This window comes from Puntigrus tetrazona, unplaced genomic scaffold (assembly GCF_018831695.1).
Source record: "Puntigrus tetrazona isolate hp1 unplaced genomic scaffold, ASM1883169v1 S000001140, whole genome shotgun sequence".
NCBI classification, from domain to species: domain Eukaryota; kingdom Metazoa; phylum Chordata; class Actinopteri; order Cypriniformes; family Cyprinidae; genus Puntigrus; species Puntigrus tetrazona.
This window is the reverse complement of record NW_025048726.1, coordinates 391,763-409,651: the sequence shown is the minus strand read 5'-3', so window position 1 is coordinate 409,651 and position 17,889 is coordinate 391,763. Positions and strand designations below refer to the sequence as shown.

At 39.6% G+C, this 17,889-nt stretch overlaps 1 protein-coding gene across 3 annotated transcripts in view; it reads right to left on the bottom strand.

Moving 5' to 3' along the window:
* pamr1b (peptidase domain containing associated with muscle regeneration 1b) overlaps positions 1-17,889 on the bottom strand; it is a 51,327-nt gene that overhangs the window by 11,074 nt on the left and 22,364 nt on the right. For all 3 annotated transcript variants that reach the window (XM_043234506.1, XM_043234507.1, XM_043234508.1), the window contains 3 exons: positions 5,880-5,987; positions 5,170-5,340; positions 4,836-5,024 (listed from right to left, as the gene is read on the bottom strand). In XM_043234506.1, the coding sequence (XP_043090441.1) occupies positions 4,836-5,024; positions 5,170-5,340; positions 5,880-5,987 (468 nt within the window). The remainder of the gene's footprint in view (positions 1-4,835; positions 5,025-5,169; positions 5,341-5,879; positions 5,988-17,889) is intronic.

The window sequence follows — 17,889 nt, the reverse complement described above, 5'->3', positions numbered from 1 at the left end:
GCATACCAAGCGTTTCTTTATCTGTCTGTTTCTATCGTGTTTTGACCTATTGCCTGTTTTTTCCTGACTATCGTATTTTTTGGATTACCCCTTGCCTTGACGACTGGATTGGACTGATTATTGTGTTTGAACCTTTGCCTGATTATTTGACGTTGAGTTTGGATTACGTTTGGATTTGTTTGCTGTCTCCATTAAAACTCATATGGAATCTACTCCGGCTTCCGCCACTGTATCGTTACAATTGATAAGAAAGCCAATACTGCCAAAAAAAAAGAATTGTTGTTTTGTGTATTGAGATTAATTTTTTCTGAGATTATAGTGCATTCATTTAATATTCCACGAGACATACTACAGACATTTAGCTATAAATTGACAAGCTATTTTAGTTTATAAGTCTTTTTGGACAAACTCATATATTTTTATGTGCACATATAACTGAACTATATATCTTACACTGCCACTTAGTCAAGTCAAGTCAAGTCAAGTGGCTTTTTATTGTCATTTCAACTACATATAGCTGTGCAGTATATAGCGTTGAGTGACCAGGTGAAGTTATCCGCCAGATGAACACCAAGGAATTTGGTGCTCTTGACGGTCTCCACCTTGGACCCATCAATGGACAGCAGAGAATGGTCGCTCTTTGCTCGCTTGAAGTCAACAATCATTTCCTTTGTCTTGTCGACATTCAGAGATAAATTGTTGGCTGCTGCACCTCATCTCTGTATGCTGACTCGTCGTTCTTGCTGATGAGACCCACCACGGTCGTGTCATCAGCGAACTTGATTATATGATTGGAGCTGTGCATCGCTGCACAGTCGTGAGTCAGTAAAGTGAACAGCAGTGGACTGAGCACACAGCCCTGAGGAGCTCCAGTATTCAGTGTGGAGGTGCTGGAGATGTTCCCAATCCGGACTGACTGAGGTCTGCCTGACAGAAAGTCCAGGATCCAGTTGCCGAGAGAAGTGTTTGGGCCCAGCAGGCTTAGCTTCTCTATAAGTTGCTGAGGGATGATGATGTTGAATGCTGAGCTGAAGTCAATGAACAGCATTCGGACATAGTTTCCCTTTGAGTCCAGATGTGAGAGGGTGAGATGGAGAGTTGTGGTGATAGCATCGTCCGTAGAGCGGTTTGGACGATACACAAACTGTAATGGGTCAAGTGAAGGTGGTAGGTGTGACTTGATGTGCCTCATGACAAGCCTCTCGAAGCATTTCATCACAATTGGCAACAAACGATGCTATCACCACAACCCACCACAACCCACCACAACCCTATCACCACAACCTTAACCTGATTGCACAAAATAAATACACAGTCTACAATGTCACAAACCATCACAAGCTCAACTCAAAACATGCAATGCTCCTTTTCGACACATGCAGTCTCCTGCTGCCAACTGAGCATGCCACAAATGACCCACCTTTGTCCTTAAGGCCAATACTGCCACCCTGCTTCGACAACAGCCCAGATGCAAGACCCGATGGTCAGGTAGATGCCTGTTCTTATGTTATAGCACTGGAGGCAAAGTTGCAGATAATGGAGAAGAAGCCAAGAGGACTTAAGCCCTTTGTGGATCAAAATAGTAGACTAACCTAAAAGTACGGGAAAGGCTTTACAGATGAGGAGGGGTACACAAGAAATACTCTAATGGTACCCAGGTTCTCGAACTTCAGAGAGCTGCAGGCAGAGCTCTAAAACTTTGGCAGAGAAACTAAGAGGATCCAGATGCAGAGTAGAGCAAAGAAAAAGTATGCTCTGGTGCATGTAACATCAGGAGGTCGTGGAAAAACCAAAATGGATAGGCCAAAGCACATATCTGAAATATCAGAGTAAGAATTGTCCTCATTCAGGAAGAACAAATGGCTAAGCTGTCTCAACTAGAAAAGAGAATGGCCTCTCCGTTCCTTGCTTCCTCATTAGCTGTCTTGTCAGCATAGGGAAAAGCAAGCCAGAGTCTAAGCTTTGTGTGTTACCGGTGTGGAGAGCCAGGCCACACAGCCAGAGTGTGCCAAGCAGTGCTTCCAGACTCAAACCTAGCTGAATCCCAGCAGCCTAAGACCCCTGCTGATGGGTGCATGCATAAAAATTAAATGTTTAGTGCTCATGGCAGTTGAAACATCCATGGGTACACAGCAAGGACCTCACCCGTAAAGAGGATTAGCACTGAAGTTGTTTGGTGCAGTCGTGGTGGATGAGGTGGTAGAGTTCCCTGATAAAAAGCATGGTGAAGCTGGGTACATGGGGGGCATGTCTAGATAAAGTAGTGATTAGTGGCAGGGTTGACCTTAGTAAAGCAGCAGTGAAAAGCAAGGACCAACATGTTCTACTTAAAGATCTCCTGGACAAGAATGTGGATGTTCTCCCTAAATCCTATAGTCACACCACAACAATACAACATGATTCTTCTGGTCAAACTGAGGCCATTCCAAATGCCAATTCGCAAAATACCCCCCTCCCAGGCAAGTAAAGTGTTTTTTGATGGATATGGAGACAGCAGGAGTCCTTCACCCCAGTTAAAGTCTGTATGCATCCCCTGTTGTGATTATGACTAAGAAAGATGGGTCAGTCCGATTGTGTATCGACTACAGCAGTGGTTCCCAACCGGTGTGCGGCACTAAGGGGTGCCGTGAGATCTTTTGAGGTTGCCGCCAAAATTTCGGGGAAAAAATTCCAAGGGTGCCACAAACAAGAAAAGGTTGGGAACCACTGGTGTAAACAGTATTCTCATATCATCTAGGACTAGGTATAAGGTGTTGTTGCATGCAAACTCTCGAAATGAAACAAATAAATAAATAATAATAAAAAAGCTACAGAGATTTTAAATATCTATTTCCTTATAAGGGTGCCGGGAACTTTTGAAAGGCTTTCCAAGGGTGCCTCAAACAAGAAAAGGTTGGGAACCACTGGACTACAGGAAGCTCAACTCCTGCAGTGCCCAAGATGCATTCACTCTGCCAAGGATAAACAAGGCTCTAAAGACTTTAGGACAGGCAAAGTACTTCTCAAACCTTGACCTTAAATCTGGATACTGGCCGGTAAACCTGAACAAGACAAGCCCAAGACAGCATTTTGCACTCCAATGGGGCTGTTTGAGACCAATGGAATGCCTTTTGGGCTGCAAAATGCACCCTCCATATTTCAAAGGATGATAACCTCCTGTTTAAACGACTTAAATTCCACCCATCTCCTTTTTTACCTTGACGACGTTACAATTTTCTCCATATCCTTTAAAGAACATTTAGAGAGGCTCCAGATGGCTTTTGATAGGCTTCAGGAGCATGGCTTATAAGGAAGGAAGAGCAGTACTTGGGTTACTTGGTGTCTACGGAGGGCATCAGGACAGACCCAGAGAAGATCAACAAGGTCAAGGATTGTGAGAGGCCTACTAATCAAATCAAAGTGCTGCGGTTTGTGAGTTTCGTGGGTTACTATAGGAGGTACTCTAAAAGATAGTCTATATTGGCTCTTTCCTTGTACCTCCTTACCTCCAGTGTCAGGGCTCCCCTTGTCAGTATCCATACTAATGGATCCATGGAGCTGGTCTGGGTGGACTTCTTAATGATAGAGAAGTCCGAGGGTGGTATGGATAATGTGCTTATAGTTACATATTACTTTTCCTGCGACACACAGGCCTACTTCACCAGGGACCAAAAGGTAAGCACAGTAGCCAGGGTCTTGTAAAAGAATTTTTTTCTGCCGTTATGGCTTCCCTGCAAGGTCACATGGTGATCAAGTATGCAATTTTGAAAGTGCATTTTGAATATGTAAGTGTACTGGCATCACTAAAACCCACACCACACCCCCAGGGGAATGGGACAAACCCTAATGAAACCCTAGAGCCTCACCTGAAGCCCCAATGGCATGAACATGTGGATGCCATGCCTCACACATATAACTGCTTGCAACATGACTCCACTGGCTACAACCAGAGGAGGAGATTTTAGAAACCCTGATTGGAACAGCCAATAATGAGCACAGAGTCTGACATGTGGACAGAAAAAAACAAGTGACAGAGACGCTTGTGACTGATAGTGGTGCCACCTCTACACAAGGATCCAACCCTCCAAGGAGAAACCCAAGAATAATTTGACATTCTACACTTAAACTCTTGAACTTGACTCTCAACTTGTGAAATTTTAGAGTGATCTACAAAAAATATAAAGAGAAAGAAAGTTGTGGCTAAAGGCTAAAAATAAGAGGAGCAACAAGGCACATTCACCACATCCACCTCCCACTGAAGCGCCACCAGCCAGATCATCATCTCCAGAGTTCTAATCACCACCACCTGTTTCCTATCTAAGCCTCACTCCCTCCGTTTACCCTCGTCGGATATAACGTTCACCCCCCTCTACGCTAGCTCCTGACCTCTTCATATGATCTCCACGTATCTGTACTGTTCTGTACTTTACCCGGCTCTTCTATTTGGACTAAACTCATAATTGCTGTCCAAGGACAGTCAGAAAAGCTTTCTTCACCATTCATCACCATTAAAACAGTCTCATCAGTGTTACTCTCCATCCCGTCTTTGGTTCATTCCCTGTGTTGTGTTACAGTTGTTTCCAATTGATGTTTTATACACAAATTTCAAGAGGAGCATGCACAGATAATTTACATGGCTGGTATAGCATTAGTGATAAAATTGCTGAGCTCAGACCGATCTCCCTGGACAGCATGCCAAATATGCTTAATCTTTAGTCTATTTATTATATGTATATGTGTGAAAAAATAAATATGTTGGTATCAACCGTTTTGGATATCTGCAAAAATCCAATATCATGCATCCCTACTATGGACCAAGACTTACTAAAGTTATTGCATTTTATGCAGTTCAGTACCTTTGACACAGGTTGGTGCTGTCCCACTCCAAGTGTTATTACCCAGACAGGTTCTCTGAGGGGTTCCGTTCAGTTTGTATTGCTTATAGCAGAAATACTGCATAGCAATAAGTACATCATTTGGTCCGTAAACAAGGAAGTGATCACCATGCTCTGGCTTTGGAGGAATGCTGCAGTATTGTTCAGGCACTGATGAAAAGATTCAGTCATGCTTAAACAACTACAGTGAGTCAATTTTAAAAAGAAACTTTAACTAGGAAATAATAAATTTTATGACTTGCTTTTTTCCCTTGTTTGTAGATCTGTATCTTATAATGAGTTTTTAGTTGCTTACCACACTTTGGACTTGGTGTGCTCCATGAACCATCTAATAAACATGTGGCCATCCTGAAACCCTTTAATGTGTATCCTGGGTCACACTGGAACACAGCATGTCCTCCAACCCTTACATCCAGATGCTCTGTGGTCCCGTGGACTGGAAGCAAAGGCCTTCTGCACTCAAGCACTGGGACATCATATACACAGGGCTCTGCATTAGGTTGACTTCAAACAGAAATCAAAATAAACAGGAACAACACCACTCAGCCAAGAGTGATGTGTACCTCAATATAAACTCAATCTCAATGTTTGAATGGTTTTATACAAAGTAGTTCAATAAACAAGTAATTGATATTAAGTGACTTACATTTTAGACACAAAATGTACTGTTTATGCACTATTTTGTGAATAAAAAAAACAATCAAAGCCACAACAGATCTGAGCAGTGTTTTAGTTAGGGGGGAAATGGCACAACTGATAAAATCACAAGAACAAAATAACCCATGCATACAACTGTTACATGCTGTGGTGTAACATGTGTAATGGAACACATGGTGTTATTTATTTAGCGCCACAGTGTTGCAGTATGATGTAAGATCAAACAGAGCACAATAGTTTTCTTAGTTGCCTTTAAAGAAACAACAGGAAGAACAAATAAGCAGCAGTTTGAGTATAGACTTCAATGCATTTTGGATGTAATTTATCTCTTTAAAAGACTGTTCTCACCATGTTCACATCTCTTTCCAGTATATCCAGCCAGGCAGGCACAGTGGAAGGAGTGAGAGGAGTCTACAATGCAGGTGCCATCGTGCAGACATGGAGAGGATGTGCATTCTACACAAATACATACATTTACATGTCACTCATTTGGTTTCAACAATTAATCTATTACATATACATGAATAAACACCAACAGCAATATAACAATATGCAATATAAATTGCATATGGTACAGGCATTAGGGCTTTCAAGAGGATACTGTCTTAAAAGACTCCAGCTCTGATATTTGACTGCAGTGACAGTAATTTCTTAATTTAGTGAGTGCAAAATAATCAATATGCAATTTATAATATAACTATAACAATATATATTTTTTTCCTATTTCTTTATTTGAGGTGACTGTAGTGCCCACAGATTCAGCTTCTGTTTCAACATGTGGCTGATAGAGAAAACTGGTTTATCATGCAAAACAAGAAATTCACACAGATTAATATTAAGCCATACTCATTTGCTGTTGTTCAACCCTGTGTTTTGACTGTGTCTATTAATAAAAGCTTGCACTCATCAAAACCTCTTCCAAAGACCTTCAAATTCATGTCAGATATTATACAGCTAATTGCTGTTGGTAACAAATATTCTTGGTAACACTAATATCAACTAAGAACAAATATTTTTTTAATTTACTTTATTCATATTAATAGTTATTAAGATAGTTGCTAAGTTTGAGTATTGGGTAGCATGCAAATATACTTGGGCATCAGGCTGGATGGAAGTCCTGCAGAGCTTTGAGTCCTTTCCTGGACAGCACACCAAAATAACTTACCTCTTATTGTGAAAAACTATATGTAAGTGTGAATTAGTAAAATATTTTCTACTTGTTAAAAACAAAATCAGAAGTATTTTGTATGTCCTGGCGGTAAAATACCCTATCGTACAGAAAAGCATTAAAACTGTCTGATCTGATTATTTTGCATCTGTTTTAGAAGAAAACAAACACAACCCCTGGTATTTATTCAATACAGTGACTAAATTAACTAAAAATAAAGCGTCATTCTCTATTGCACTCATTACACTCATTCTCTGTTATAGGACAGGAAGAATTGTACAAACTTGTTAAACCATCTAAACCAGCAACATGTATGTTAGACCCTATTCCATTTAAAATATTAAAAGATTTGCTTCCAGAAGTCATAGATCCTATTTTGACCATTATTAATTCATCATTGTCATTAGGATATGTTCCCAAAACCTTCAAACTGGCTGTAGTTAAGCCTCTTATTAAGAAACCACATCTTGATCCCAAAGACTTAGTAAATTACAGACCAATCTCTAATCTCCCTTTTCTGTCAAAGATACTAGATAAGGTCCTATCCGCACACAATTCATTCTTAGAGAAAATAGTATCTGCGAGGATCAGGATTTAGACCGCACCATAGTACTGAGACTTCTCTAATTAGAGTTATTAATGACCTGCTTCTATCATCTGATCGTGGTTTTATCTCGTTATTAGTGCTATTAGATCTTAGCGCAGCATTCGATACTATCGATCACAACATTCTCTTGAAGAGACTAGAAAACTATGTTGGCATTAGAGGAAGCGCCTTAGCATGGTTCAAATCATATCTATCTGACCGCTATCAGTTTGTAGCAGTAAATGAGGAGGTATCATATTGTTCACAAGTGAAATATGGAGTTCCTCAAGGCTCAGTACTAGGGCTGTTACTTTTCAATCAATCAATCAATCATTTTTATTTATATAGCGCTTTTAACAACACAGGTTGCATCAAAGCACTGTAAGCACTTTTCAACCTATACATGTTACCTCTGGGATATAATATCAGGAGACATGGTGTTAGCATTCCTGTTATGAACTATTGCAAGCCCCATGATATATTATGTTAACTTTTTGATGCTAAATTCTGAAAAAATGGAGGTGCTAATTATTGGACCTAAAATTATTGGACCCCACAACCATGTTTCTAGCATCTGTAAAACTGTATTTTTCCATCTTAAAAATATACCGTAAATTCTGGACTATAAGCCGCTACTTTTTCATAGGTTTTGAACCATGCGGCTCATACAAAGGTGCGGCTATTCTGCAGATTTTTTCCCACCGCTAGGGGCGCTCTAACCGGAATTAGAATCAAAACTAAGACAAAATAAATGCAAAGAAGAATACGCTAGTTCAAGAAGAATACGCTAGTTCCTCTTTAGCAGATATAAGTCGGTAGAAGCGGATAGAAGGACGACAAATGACCAATCCTGTCAAACTCTATCTTTTCAAATCCTCACCCCTTCATCATGGAACCCACACGAAGAAGTTCGTATGATGCAAGTTTTAAGTTGAAGGCCATCGATCTCGCTATACAAGAAGGAGACCGCGCTGCTGCTCGGAAGCTTAGCGTCAATGAGTCTATGGTGAGACGCTGGAGGAGGCAGCGGGAAGAGCAAAACTTTTTTAAATAGAGCGGATGCGGCTTATATGCAGGTGCGGCTTGTTTATTTTTTTATTTTTATTTTTTTAAAAATAGAGCGGATGCGGCTTATATGCAGGTGCGCTTTATAGTCCAGAATTTACGGTATACAAATTATGACCTATGCTTTCAACATCTAATGCAGAAATATTAATTAATGCTTTTATGACCTCTAGGTTAGATTATTGTAATGCTTTATTGGGCGGTTGTTCTGCACGCTTGATAAACAAACTTCAGCTAGTCCAAAACGCAGCAGCTAGAGTCCTTACTAAAACTAGGAAGTATGACCATATTAGCCCGGTTCTGTCAACACTGCATTGGCTCCTATCAAACATCGGATAGATTTTACTTAAGCATTTTTAATTACATAATTACTTTGACTGCAGGCAGCAGATCCTTTTCCTATTTAGCACCCAAACTCTGGAACAATCTCCCTAACACTGTTTGGGAAGCAGACACACTCTGTCAGTTTAAATCTAGATTAAAGACAGATCTTTTTAACCTAGTCTACACATAACGCTGGAAAAACGATTGGCATCTAAGATAACATTAGTCTGTTTCTTTCTTATTCTGTTTCTCAGTTAGTATCCAGATTATATGGTGGATCAGCACCCAGAGATTATGTTCATCAAAGACCAGGACCAGGATAAGCCCCGTGGACAGATCACTGGATCCAGATGCACAAGTCCTTCACACAATCTGACATAGCTCCGTTTAAAAACTGAACTGGAAGTTCTGGGTGTCCAGTCAGAGAAGAACTGGCCCCAACTAAGCCTGGTTTCTCCCAATGATTTTTTTTCTCACAGTGGTTTTGGATTCCTTGCCACTGTCGCCTCTGGCTTTCTTATTTGGGGACACTTATTTTCTAGGGATTATCGTTGATTTGATTACAGAGATTTACAGAGTCTTCTGCAGTTAATAATAAATTGTTCACTCTTGTCATTATACATCCCTATCATTGTATTCTTCTATTTTATACTGTTCAGTGCCTTGACACAATCTGTATCGTTAAAAGCGCTACACAAATAAAAGTGATTGATTGATTAAATGTTAGGGCTGTGAGCGCTTCCCTTACCAAGTAATGTACAACAAAGATGAAAGATTTTTCACAAATAAAATTACAGGAAAGTGTCTCCTTCCATTGAGAGAATGCTAGTTAAGTACACTCACAGCCTTCAAAGTTATGCTACAGCACACTGTAATCACACCCATTCTCTATTAGTTATGTATGAGTTACTTCGTTTTGCACTTTTTAACGTTTTATCACTTAACAATAAGACTTCATTCATTCATGAATTTATCAAGGACCAAAGTGTTGATTTTATGTGTGTGACTGAGACTTGGCAAAAGCCTAATGATCTTTTTCATTTGAATGAATCAGTTCCATCAGGATATGAATACATATGTAAACCTCGTTGTTCTGGTAAAGGGGGTGGTATTTATCGTGACAGATACAAAGTCTATCCGATTTCTATATCAGATCCATCATCTTTTGAAATGTTGGTTGCACAACTTAAAGGCTTGATTCCCACTTTTCTTGTCCTGATTTATAGGCCACCAAAGGCATCTGCTATGAATATTTTTTAGTGACATTTCTTCTATTTTAAATCATCTGTGTACCTTATCTCCAAATATCATGTTTTTGGGAGATTTTAATTTTAATTTTAATAATAATGTTAGCACTCAATATAATAATTTTAATTTGATTTTGTGCAGTATGTGAATTTTCCAACACAATTTTCTGGTGTTAAACCTCTAAATAATTTCACCTCGATTTAATTTTCTGTTTATTTAATATTTCTCTTGCCTTGGTAAGAGTTAAACCTCAACGTTTCGAAATATCAAAAATATTGACTTTAATGTTTTGGATGGAATGATTGATTATTCTGTAAACCAGTGCTATTTTCTACTTCTACATCTGAAACACTTTTATAATAATCTGGTACACTTTTGTTTCAAATACTTGATTCTGTTGCTTTTTTGAGAACCCGCAAATCTTTTGTTAACTCTTCTCCAAAAGAACTGCCTTGAAGTACATAAACAGATGTACCTTGAGCATCTTGTTTCCTACAAGGCTGCATTGGAACAAGCAAAATCATCTTTCTATGCAAATATTATTGCTAATAGTCAATCTTATACAAGGACTTTATTCAGTACTATTAACAAACCGTTGAAATCTCATGATACTGTTTCACTTTCTCCCACTCAATGTGTGTCTAATTTTCTAAAATATTATACTTATAATATACATTATGAATTACTTAATCATTAGAAATTAAAACAGAGTAATCAAAATACATAATAACATTTGCTGATCCGCAAACACTTTTTCTATATTTGAGCTGCCTTCATTTGAGTATATTGCTAAGCAGATTACAAGTTCCACTTGTTCACTTGATCCTTTACCTACGGTTTTAATTAAGTATTTTATTCATTTGCTTTCCTCTATCATTACTGCTATTGTGTGTTCTTCATTATCAACTGCTACTGTTCCTTCATCTTTAAAAATGGCTTCCATTACTCCAGTTCTTAAAAAGACTGGTGCTGATCTTAATGATCTTAATAATTTTTGTCTCTGTTACGTATGTAACCCTCAGTCCTTGAAAAATCAGCTGCAGCACATATTCAAGTTTTCGCTGAGGAGCTGAACTAGTGACCTGGCCCCTTCAGTGGAGGTACAGCTCTGTGGCGACGGGATGTGACGTCTCCATTCCCTTCTTCAGGGAACGAGGATTACATACGTAACCGAAACATACATCCCTTTCAGTCGGTCATGTCGGATGACCAACAAATTGGGATCCCTACCAAAACGCAATGGATGCTGACTCTTCCAGTGTCCTGTGGGAGCCCACAAGCCCCCTCAGTCTATTGGCGTAGGCCGGGGCTCGACCACAAGAAGCCAGCTACTCTTGTCACTACTACCCATTTTGTCAGACTGGAACACTGGGAAATGTCCCACATTTTAGTAAACAGGGACATGCGGAAGCCCAGCCTTCCCATAGGAGGTCTTCGAACGAATACGCATATGGACAATATTTCCATTTCCATTTTGCATGTGGAAAATTGGAGGTGATTGAACCTCTTAGGTGGGCAAAAGGTCTGCTGGGGAAACATGGGGCTCTGCCATGGAGGCTATGCCATGAAAATACACACACCTGAAACCTGGCCTCTCAGTGCTTCTACCCATTTGAGGTGAGAACACCGGAGGATACCGGTTCCACACTTAGACTATAGAATATAGCAAATGTGTTAAGAATCGCTCTACAGATCTATGCCAGCAAGGCGCCACAAGCCAGCGCCCAGGACAATGCAACACTTCTAGTTGAGTGTGCTCGTAACCTGAGGGGGCAGGGCACACCCTGTGCTTGGTAGGCCAGGGTAATGGTGTCCATTATCCAGTGGGCCATTCTCTGCTTGGAGATGGCATTCCCCTTTTGCTGGCTTCCATGACAGGCAAAGAGCTGGTCTGAGCTCCTGAAGCTTTGTGTCTTGTCAACGTAGCATCTTAGTGCTCAGACAGGACAAAGCATAGCTAGGGCTGGGTCTGCCTTCTCAAGGGGCAGCACTTGAAGGTTCACCACCTGGTCTCTGAATGGGGTTTTGGGAAATACCAGTGTTACCTGGGAATTGGCAGGCCCAAACTCTAAGCACATTTCGTCGACCGAAAAAGCCTGCAGGTCCCCTACCCTCTTGATGGAGGCCAATGCGAGCAGGAGTAGAGTATTCATTGATAAGAACTTCAGCTCAACTGCTGGCAAAGGCTCAAATGGAGCCTGCTGCAGTGCTTCCAGCACTAAAGGCAGGTCCCAAGAGGGTACCGTGGGTGGTACACATTTTGACCTTTTTGCAAATAAACTCTTTGTATTTTCTCATGTATTTTCTGTATAATTTTTTTTGTTTGTTTATTTTTTTGTAAATGTAATTGCAATGGCATACTTTAATAAATTATCCTCATGTCAACCTAATCAAATACGTTCTTTTCTTTAAAACTGCATTCATCATAAGCGATTTGTATAATTAAAATAAAAGTAAACATTTTACTGCCTATCAATTTTAAATAAAGGATTACTGAACTGTAAATAAAAATGAAATCATGCCACACTCTGTGCACTGTGCACTTCAGTGTCAGGACGACCGGCTAAAAGCCGCCGCATCTGGCCTGATTGGCCCATGTGCGGCAGATGGAGCAGAGGGGTAAGTCTCCAGCAGTCTAATTAGAACTAGTCAGAGTACATCTTGCTATCTAGGATAGCACGTCTATTTTGATGTCTGCATATACATCTGCAAGACATACTATTTAGGTTGTTTGCTCATCTGCAATATGTCTGTAGGACATCTCTTTTTAGATGTCAAATAGACAAATGCAAGTAAAACTGACATCTGTAAGATGTTTGTAGACAGCAGATGCTTTCAAGAGATCTTTAACGGACATCTTGCAGTCATATGTGTGCTATCTGGAAAGTGGCCATACTGAGGTTATATGCAAATATTGATTCTTAGTTTGAAGTCTTAAATTTGCGATCAGCTTTGGGCAGTAAATAAGCATATGACGTACGGCCCACATTACACCACTGTTTGAAGGGAACCAGAATGTTTTTTGTGGAAACTATTGTTTCTGCTGTTTTGATTATCACTCTTTTTTTGTAAAGGTGTTGAGCATCCAAATCCACTCCCATAATGATTGCATGCAAAAATTCTAATTTGGAAACAGTGATGCCTGTTTGTAGTTTACGTATCTCTGAATAAACACATTGTGTCCACTGAAAATATCAGTGTTTTACCATGCCCCATTGTTTGGAAAGGAACAGTGCAAGGAAGAGTGAGGTGATGTTTTAAAACAAGCTTTTAAAATAATCATAAAACTTACAAATTTATAATGATTAAACACAGATTCCAATATAACAGTATAGGCTGAATGTGTATTGTGATTTACATTCTAAGAGCAGGAAGCCCAAGCCCTGAGACAGTGCGAATGCTAATTCTAAGGTACAACTGTGCCTTTTGTTTCAGGCTCTCTAGCACCTATGCATTTGAACGACACTTGGATACTTAAAAGATCAAGGATCAGGAAAGTTCCTGATCTGGGCTAAGTTCCTGTTCTGCATTTGCATACTTTTAGTTTTAATGGTCTCCACCTCTATGTACTGCTCCCCCTTGAAACATATAAACTTCAACCTAGCAGGTTTTAGTTAGATTTTTTTCTTGGAGATTTCTTGAAGATTTTCTTGGAGATTGCTTGACGATTTTCCTAAAAATTTCTTGAAGACTTCTTGCAGATGACTACAGCAACGAAATAAAAACAAACTCCTGCTTTACCAAGAATCTCCTGGTCTCTTCTTAAAAAGAAGCTAAAAAAAAGTTTCCAACAGTTTTGGTGCCATGACCCGAATCGAGCTGCTCACCTGAATCCAGACTGAATCTTTCAGTACAACCAAGGGTTGGAGAGTGAAACTCTATCCAAAGAACCATTACATGTAAACCTCTGCGCTGTCAGAGAAGAGTTAACAGACAGCTGTAGGGTTTGGTTAACTAGGTTATCCTCTAAAAATTAATTTTAGGGAAGAATTGGTTATCTTCTGTTTCAGACAGGGAAGGTTAGCATTACGTGCTAATATTGGTTATCCTCTGTTTTAGGCAGGGAAGATTGGCATTACTTGCTAATTGTTTGTGTTATACTCTCTTTTAGGCAGAGAAGAATTTGTTATCCTCTGAACCAACAGGAAAGTCTGGCATTAATTGCTAATAGTTTGTGTTATCCTCTGTTTTAGGCAGGGAAGTCTTTGTTATCCTCTGAACCTACAGAGAAGATTGGCATTATGTGCTAATATTTGTGTTGTCCTCTACTTTGTTAGAGAAGGTTAACCATAGTTGATCTGTGTTAACAAGTGTACCATCTGTTGATCAGAGACGTTAAGTGTTTTACTTGTAACAAAAACAAAAGCTAACAATGTTCAAAAAGATTGCTAGACTGATTCCCTGAAAAAGGTGGTCTCGCAACTCCTTTGTTGTCAGATAGCAAATTCAAATCACTTTTAGGCATGCAAATGAATCTTATAATTACTAAGAAAGTTAGACAAAAGCTAACTCAGAAATATAAGATTCATCCAGACAAGACAAAAAACTGAGGTTAGTCAGCCTGATAGCATTTATCCTGACTCGCAAGCTGTCCTTGAAACTGAGGTAGCCATCACATCGATAACTGAGGTGTCTTTAGATTCAGTGAAGGTATGTGGTGCTAGGAGATCTCAGTGAATTGAATGAATTAAAAGTGTTCCTCCCAACTCTTCTGTTGTTCAGGTCCAAACAATTGCAAAAATGCTTGGACCTAAAGATATAGAGAGAATCTCCCAGAGCTTACCCTCACCTACATGGGAAAGAGACTCTGATGTTAAAGCCAGAGTAAGGATTGCAGCAGCATCCTTTAAGGTCAACACTGAGAACAGGCAGAAAGGTAAATGTCCTAAGAGGGAGGGCAATTGCCATTACTGTGGGAAATCTGGACACTGGATGAAAGAGTGCAGGAAAAGCAAAAAGACTTTAGGAGAAATTAACAGCTTTACCCAGCTCCCACTCAGTCTGCTAGCTACTCTGACGCAGCCCCTCCCCACTTTACCTAACTTGAATTTGCAAGCACGATGTCGGACAATGTAATATGCTCTGGTCCCCTCCCTGCTTACCGGGGTGATGAGATTTACAGCAGACTGCTGGGTCTCAATGGCTGGATGTCTAAGTGGTGCCCGCAGAACAACATAGGCTTTATAGACCATTGGATGAGTTCCTGGGGCAGACCTGACCTGTTGAAAAGAGATGGTCTTCATCCCTCCTGGGGTGGTGCCGCTCTTCTGTCTAGAAATATGGCATATAGTCTTATAGCTCCAACATGACCAACTAGTGCCCAGGTCAGGAAGCAGACAGACCGGCTAAACCGACCGTCTGCTAGCTGCCTCACGTCACAGAAGGCAGTTAATTCTCAGCACATAGAGACTCTTTCACCTAGATATCACACTATAGAGACTGTGTCTGTTCCCTGAATTAGAATATGCAGAGAACGTCCAAACCAAATCAAAAGCAAGTAAAGGGGGAGGTGTTGCTACGATTTATAGCAATATTCTTAGTACTTCTCAGAGGGCAGGCTTTAAGTATAACTCATTTGAAGTTTTGGTGCTGCATATAACATTATCTACAGAATCATGTGCTAGTGATAAATCTTCTGTTATGTTTGTACTGGATACTGTATACAGGCCACCAGGGCACAGCACAGATTTCATTAAAGAATTTGCTGATTTTCTAACTGAGTTAGTACTGGCCGTAGATAAAGTCTTAATTGTTGGCGATTTTAATATCCATGTTGATAATGAAAAAGGATCAGCTTTCTTAGACATTTTGAACTCCGTTGGGGTTAGACAACACGTCTCTGGACCTACTCATTGTCGAAATCATACTCTAGATCTAATACTGTCACATGGAATGGATGTTAAAATGGTTGAAGTACTGCGGCAAAGTGATGACATTTCAGATCACTATCTAGTCTTGTGTGAACTCTGTATAGATAAAACTGTAAACTCTGCACCTTATTACAAGTATGGTAGAACCATCACTTCCACCACAAAAGAAAGCTTTCTAAGTAATCTTCCTGACTTATCTCAATTCCTTAGCACATCCAATACGACGCAAAAACTTGATGATATAACAGAAACTATGCACTCTCTTTTTTCTAGCACTTTAGATACAGTTGCTCCTTTGCACTTAAAAAAGATAAAAGAAAACAATCTGACTCCATGGTATAATGACAACACACGCACCCTAAAGAGAGCAGCCCGGAAAATGGAGCGCAGGTGGAGAAAAACTAACTTAGAAGTATTCCGTATTGCCTGGCGGGAGAGTATCCTGTCATACAGAAAAGCATTACAAATTGCATGATCTGATTATTTTTCATCCCTTTTAGAATAAAACGAACACAACCCCCGGTATTTATTCAGTACAGTAACTAAATTAACAAAAAATAAAACGTCAACAGTTGCTAATATTCCCCAAGAGTATAGCTGCAATGAGTTCATGAATTTCTTTACTTCTAAGATTGATACCATCAGAGATAAAATTGTAACTATGCAGCCGTCAACTACAGTTTCACATCAGATAGTAAGCTTTAGATCCCCTGAGGAAACATTACACTCTTTCTCTATTATAGGAGAAGAAGACTTGTACAAACTTGTTAAATCATCTAAACCAGCAACATGTATGTTAGACCCTATTCCATCTAAACTATTAAAAGATTTGCTTCCAGAAGTCATAGATCCTATTTTGAACATTATTAATTCATCATTGTCATTAGGATATGTTCCCAAAACCTTCAAACTGGCTGTAGTTAAGCCTCTTATTAAGAAACCACATCTTGATCCCAAAGACTTAGTAAATTACAGACCAATCTCTAATCTCCCTTTTCTGTCAAAGATACTAGAAAAGGTAGTATCCTCACAACTGTATTCCTTTTTAGAAAAAAATGGTGTCTGTGAGGATTTCCAATCAGGTTTTAGACCGTACCATAGTACTGATACTGCTCTCATTAGAGTTACTAATGACCTGCTTCTATCATCGGATCGTGGTTTTATCTCGTTATTAGTGCTATTAGATCTTAGTGCAGCATTCGATACAATCGATCACAACATTCTCTTGGATAGACTAGAAAACTTTGTTGGCATCAGAGGAAGCACCTTAGCATGGTTTAAATCATATCTATCTGACCGCTATCAGTTTGTAGCATTAAATGAGGAGGTATCATATCAATCACAAGTGAAATATGGCTCAGTGCTAGGACCTTTACTTTTCAACCTGTACATGTTACTTCTGGGAGATATTATCAGGAGTCATGGTGTGAGCTTTCACTGCTATGCTGATGATACTCAGCTCTATATTTCAGCGCAGCCTGGTGATACACACCAAATTGAGAATCTAACAGAATGCATAGTCGATATAAAAAGCTGGATGATGAGTAACTTCCTAATGCTAAATTCTGAAAAAACAGAGGTGCTGTTGGACCTAATTGGACCTAAAAACCCCACATATAATAATCTAGAACACAGTCTAACACTTGATGGCTGCTCTGTTAATTCCTCATCATCAGTTAGGAACCTAGGTGTGCTGTTTGACCGCAATCTTTCCTTTGAAAATCATGTTTCTAGCATCTGTAAAACTGCGTTTTCCATCTTAAAAATATATCTAAATTACGACCTATGCTTTCAACCTCTAAAGCAGAAATATTAATTCATGCGTTTATGACCTCAAGGTTAGATTATTGCAAGGCTTTATTGGGTGGTTGTTCTGCACGCTTAATAAACAAACTTCAGCTAGTCCAAAACACAGCAGCCAGAGTCCTTGCTAGAACTAGGAAGTATGATCACATTAGCCCGGTTCTGTCAACACTGCACTGGCTCCCTATCAAACATCGGATAGATTTTAAAATCTTATTAATTACCTATAAAGCCCTGAATGGTTTAGCTCCTCAATACTTGAGCAAGCTCTTATCACATTATAGTCCTGCACGT